We start from the raw sequence: 3,915 nt of genomic DNA on the forward strand, positions 1-3,915 counted from the left end.
GGAAGTTCTTCTTCAATTGTTGAAGGTATCTCAGATATTTTAGGAGGAGAGTCCCATGATGGATAAGAGGATGAGATTACGGTAGAAGGAGGTGGTAAGGCAAGAAAAGGTTGAGAAAGGGATTTATTACAAAGATAGGTTCAAGAGAAATAAGAGGTTCATAGGTACAAGATAAAGGAAGGGGTTTAGGGATATAGACAACAAGATATGAGAATACCTATGTCTCCCCCTCAAAAGTAGAGAGGTCTTGAATATTCTATTTTCCTTTACATTGATTAACATTGGATCTCTCCTACTAAGAGGATCTTTCTTGCTGAGGCTGAGACGATGGTTCTCGAATGGTGACTTCTTTGTTAATGGGTTGAGGCACTCTTCGAACAAAGAAGTCATCATCTCCATCATTGTCATCATCATTTTCATCTTTGTGCCTGATGTCAGCATTCTCATCATCGGCATCATCATCTTCTTTTTCTTCACCTTCAGCTTTAGCGGCTGCTGAGGTGGAAGGTTGGTCGACTTTGATGATAACAGCATCATCTATATCTTCATTAGTGGCTTCAAATTCATCTTGAGATTTTTCGATTAAGTTGCATGCCTCAGATTTGAGTTTTACTCCTTCTACCGCTTCAGCTTTACAGATGGGCTTTTCATTATTTACAATCTTCTCCCTGTCTTTGTCATCATCATTTACCTAAGAGAGAAGTGCCTAGTTGATAATTCCTTAACACCCTTCTCCAAGCTGGCCAAAGATTGGGCTTGTCACAAGCTCAGCTCTGCGACCATATTGAGTCATCCTGTCAGAGACTCTAAAGGATGGTTCTAATGTTGGTGGATGTTGGATGGCGTGAAGAATTTGCTTAAGAAGATCGTGATGTTGGGTGAGTTGAGCACTGACCTCTTCAGATTGTTTGTTGAAGGAATTATGAAGGGTCTGGATTGTTGATGTGTTCTACACAAAACCTACTTTATCTTTGACACTTCAGCTTTTAGGGTAGTGAGATGTCCTTCAGTGTCAGCCTTGACTTTGGAGAGGGACTTTTGCACAATCTTAGCTTTGGATGTCATAGACTTGACTTTAGTTAGCACCATGTCTAAAGCTGGCAACATCAATTTAACATCATCAGCCATGTCAAATTCACCGGCTGAGGAATTCTCCATGGAAGGACCTGAGGATCATTCAATGTTGTCCAATGGCTCAACCCTGAGTATGTACACTATTATGAGGATCAATGTTTATTTGTTGAGTTTTTGAGAGAAGAGCCCTCATGTTCGGTGCTTGTTGTGGCTTTAGCACTTGTGGGGATAATCACTTTTATGTCATCAGTTCATGTCACCGAGACCAATGGAGGAGGAGACAAAACGATTGCTAAATAATTGGGGGTTGTGATCCTATGGAGCAAGGAGGTAGTGAAGGTGCCTGGAATCATACACTCGGTGATAAAAGTCACTAAGGTGGCTTGGATAGACCTCATAGATACAACAACTGAGAAATCTGCTAAAGAGATGGCTTGGGCTGCAAATGCCTTGGCGCTGAGGCCAAATTCAATAAGTTTGGCCTATCGATAGGCGTCACTCAGCGTTGCGGCTTTTCCCTTCTGGATCTTTTTATCCCTCTTTTGAGGGTTAATATGAGCTTCAAATTGTGTCCTCTTCAGTGAGGAAAATATTTTGTGTTTTGGATGGACATTGAGGCTGAGCCATTGTTGTTGTCCATGCTGAAAGGGAAGAAGTGAGAGTAGAAGAAGCATTTTCTGTTTGAAGCATACTTGGGAAGAGAGGGCTTATGGTTGAGGATTCTCTGACCCAGTCTTGATAGTGAAAGGTCACTGGTTTTAGGATATTCCTCCTTTAATATTCAGGCTAAGACACTATTGAGAAAGAGGATGTAAGGAATCATCTTTTTCCTTTTGATGTTTGTTAATCTTCAGCACCGGATTGTAAAAAGTCAGTTGATCGTAATACACGTTGCAGTTGTAGATTATTGAGTAGCCCATGTTCAGTGCAACTCGATTGGCCTGGTCTTGTCTGCCAGTCTTTCCACCCATGCATTGGAGGAAATGTGTGAAGAGAAAGTTCCAGGCAGTCGTCAGCATGTTCTTCTCGATCTTGGTCAGAGACTTGTTGAGCTCGTCAGTATCCTTCTTCTTAGCCCATTCATATCCGATATTGTCAAGGAACTTGACATTTTCTTCAGTTGACGGTTCGCTAGCATATCTTTTGGATTTTGGGCGGTTCAGTGCTGAAACGAAGGATTGCTAGCCCAAAACTAGCTGATGTATCATCGATATGCAGTGAGATCTTAGTTGTCTCATTCCCTTTAACATCTTGGGTATGGACAGTTTTGGCAGTGTACTAAAACTTCCAAAGGAAATCCTTAATCACAATAAGTTGGAAGGTGAGAGCATGATTAACTACACTATTATGTAGGAACTATGCAACATCAAGGAATTGAGGTTTGCACTTGGTATTTCGAGGAGGGCAAGATGGTTGTTGGGTTTGAACATGCAGTTAACCAGGTCAAAGTTAACATTCTTTGCGGCTTCCATTTTTGTGTTAGAAGAATAGAAAGAAGGAAGAACAAACAAAGATTTTTAGTACAAAATGTACATAAAAAATATACAAGAATGGTTTGAAGGAAGAACAAACAAAGAAGGTAGGAATTTTAAAAAACCAAAAGGAAGAATGGTTTTTAAAAAAGAAATAATTTTTGTTTTTCCGAAAAATATTAAAACAAACAATTTTGAAAAAATAAAGATAGATGGACAATTTAAATGTAGAAAAATAGACCTGCTAGTCTTAAAGATTTAGGAAAAAGATTAGTGTGCGTGTGTGTTCTTGGTTGTTCTTACTTTAGAGAGTGAGGGAAATCGTGCATTGGTTTTGAGAGCGTAAAGAGTGAGAGTGGTTGTGAGATGAATATTTATATGTGAGATGAGAGATAAAGAGGAGAGAGAGAAATGACAGTTTATGACAAGTAGGGTCATGATGGTTTTTGTCACGTCCCTAGGTTTTCATTGGTTAGGGAATGGGAATGACCATCATGTGTCAGAGTATGGGACAATTGTTTTCCTGTTATAATGACCATTTATTATCCTTTTAAAACAACTTTTTCACTAAACAAGAAAAGAGTTAAGTGATTCTTTTTAAGTTTTGAAAGGGTATTACTAAATAAATTATCACAAGGACAAACATTTCAGTGATAGAGAAAGAAAGACGTACCTTGGGAGATAAAATATACGTTTAAGAAGAGTTCAATGATAGAGTAAGAGCACTAAAACATTCATTCATATCACTGAGTATCTTAATAACGGAAGGTTTTAATCCTCGAAATTCAATATTTCTAGTTCGCTGATTAACATGTTAAACCTTGTCTCATCAGGGGGTCTTGTAAAAAGGTCAGCGACCTGGTACTCAGTGGGAATAAAGTGAAGTTCAATATTATCATTCATAACATGATTTCTGATAAAATTATATATAATCTTAATATGTCTTTGAGCGAAGAACAAGATTATTTTCTATAGTTATAACGCTAGTACTATCACAATAAATGAGGATCTTTGATAGATGGGGATCTTTGATAAATGAAGATCATAATCTATGAGTTGATTTCTCATCTAAATGACTTGAGCACAACAGCTACCAGTAACGACTTACTTATCTTCAGTGGTTGATGTGGACACTAAGTTTTACTTTTTATTTGTCCAGTTAACCAACTTTTCTCCAAGAAGCTGGCAACCTCCAATAGTTTTTTTCTATCTAGCGTACATACTGCAAAATCACTATCTGAATACTCAACTGGATAAAATCCTGAGTTAGGATATCAAAGACCAAGATTGGGGTATCCATTCAGGTATCTGAATATTTGCTTTACAACGATCAGATGAGACTCTTTGGGTTTAAATTGATATCATGCAT

The 3,915-nt window shown here is 38.2% G+C and overlaps 1 protein-coding gene across 1 annotated transcript; it reads right to left on the reverse strand.

Annotated features, from left to right (window-relative positions):
• Positions 1–295: 295 nt before the first annotated feature.
• LOC112505685 (protein MAK16 homolog) lies at positions 296–1,158 on the reverse strand. The gene is made up of 2 exons (XM_025109602.1): positions 1,087–1,158; positions 296–691 (listed from the first exon to the last, which is right to left on the reverse strand). Exons 1-2 carry the CDS (start codon positions 1,156–1,158, stop codon positions 296–298), a joined length of 468 nt encoding a protein of 155 aa, XP_024965370.1.
• Positions 1,159–3,915: the final 2,757 nt, after the last annotated feature.

The sequence above is a fragment of the Cynara cardunculus genome (genome assembly GCF_001531365.2).
Source record: "Cynara cardunculus var. scolymus isolate 2C chromosome LG 1, CcrdV1, whole genome shotgun sequence".
NCBI classification, from domain to species: domain Eukaryota; kingdom Viridiplantae; phylum Streptophyta; class Magnoliopsida; order Asterales; family Asteraceae; genus Cynara; species Cynara cardunculus.

Coding starts and splice junctions, on each gene's coding strand:
- LOC112505685 (XM_025109602.1), bottom strand. CDS start 1,158: ATGGAGAATTCCTCAGCCGGTGAATTTGACATGGCTGATGATGTTAAA. Junction 692..1,086: donor TGTTGCCAGCTTTAGACATG/GTGCTAACTAAA, acceptor CTTCTCTCTTAG/GTAAATGATGATGACAAAGA.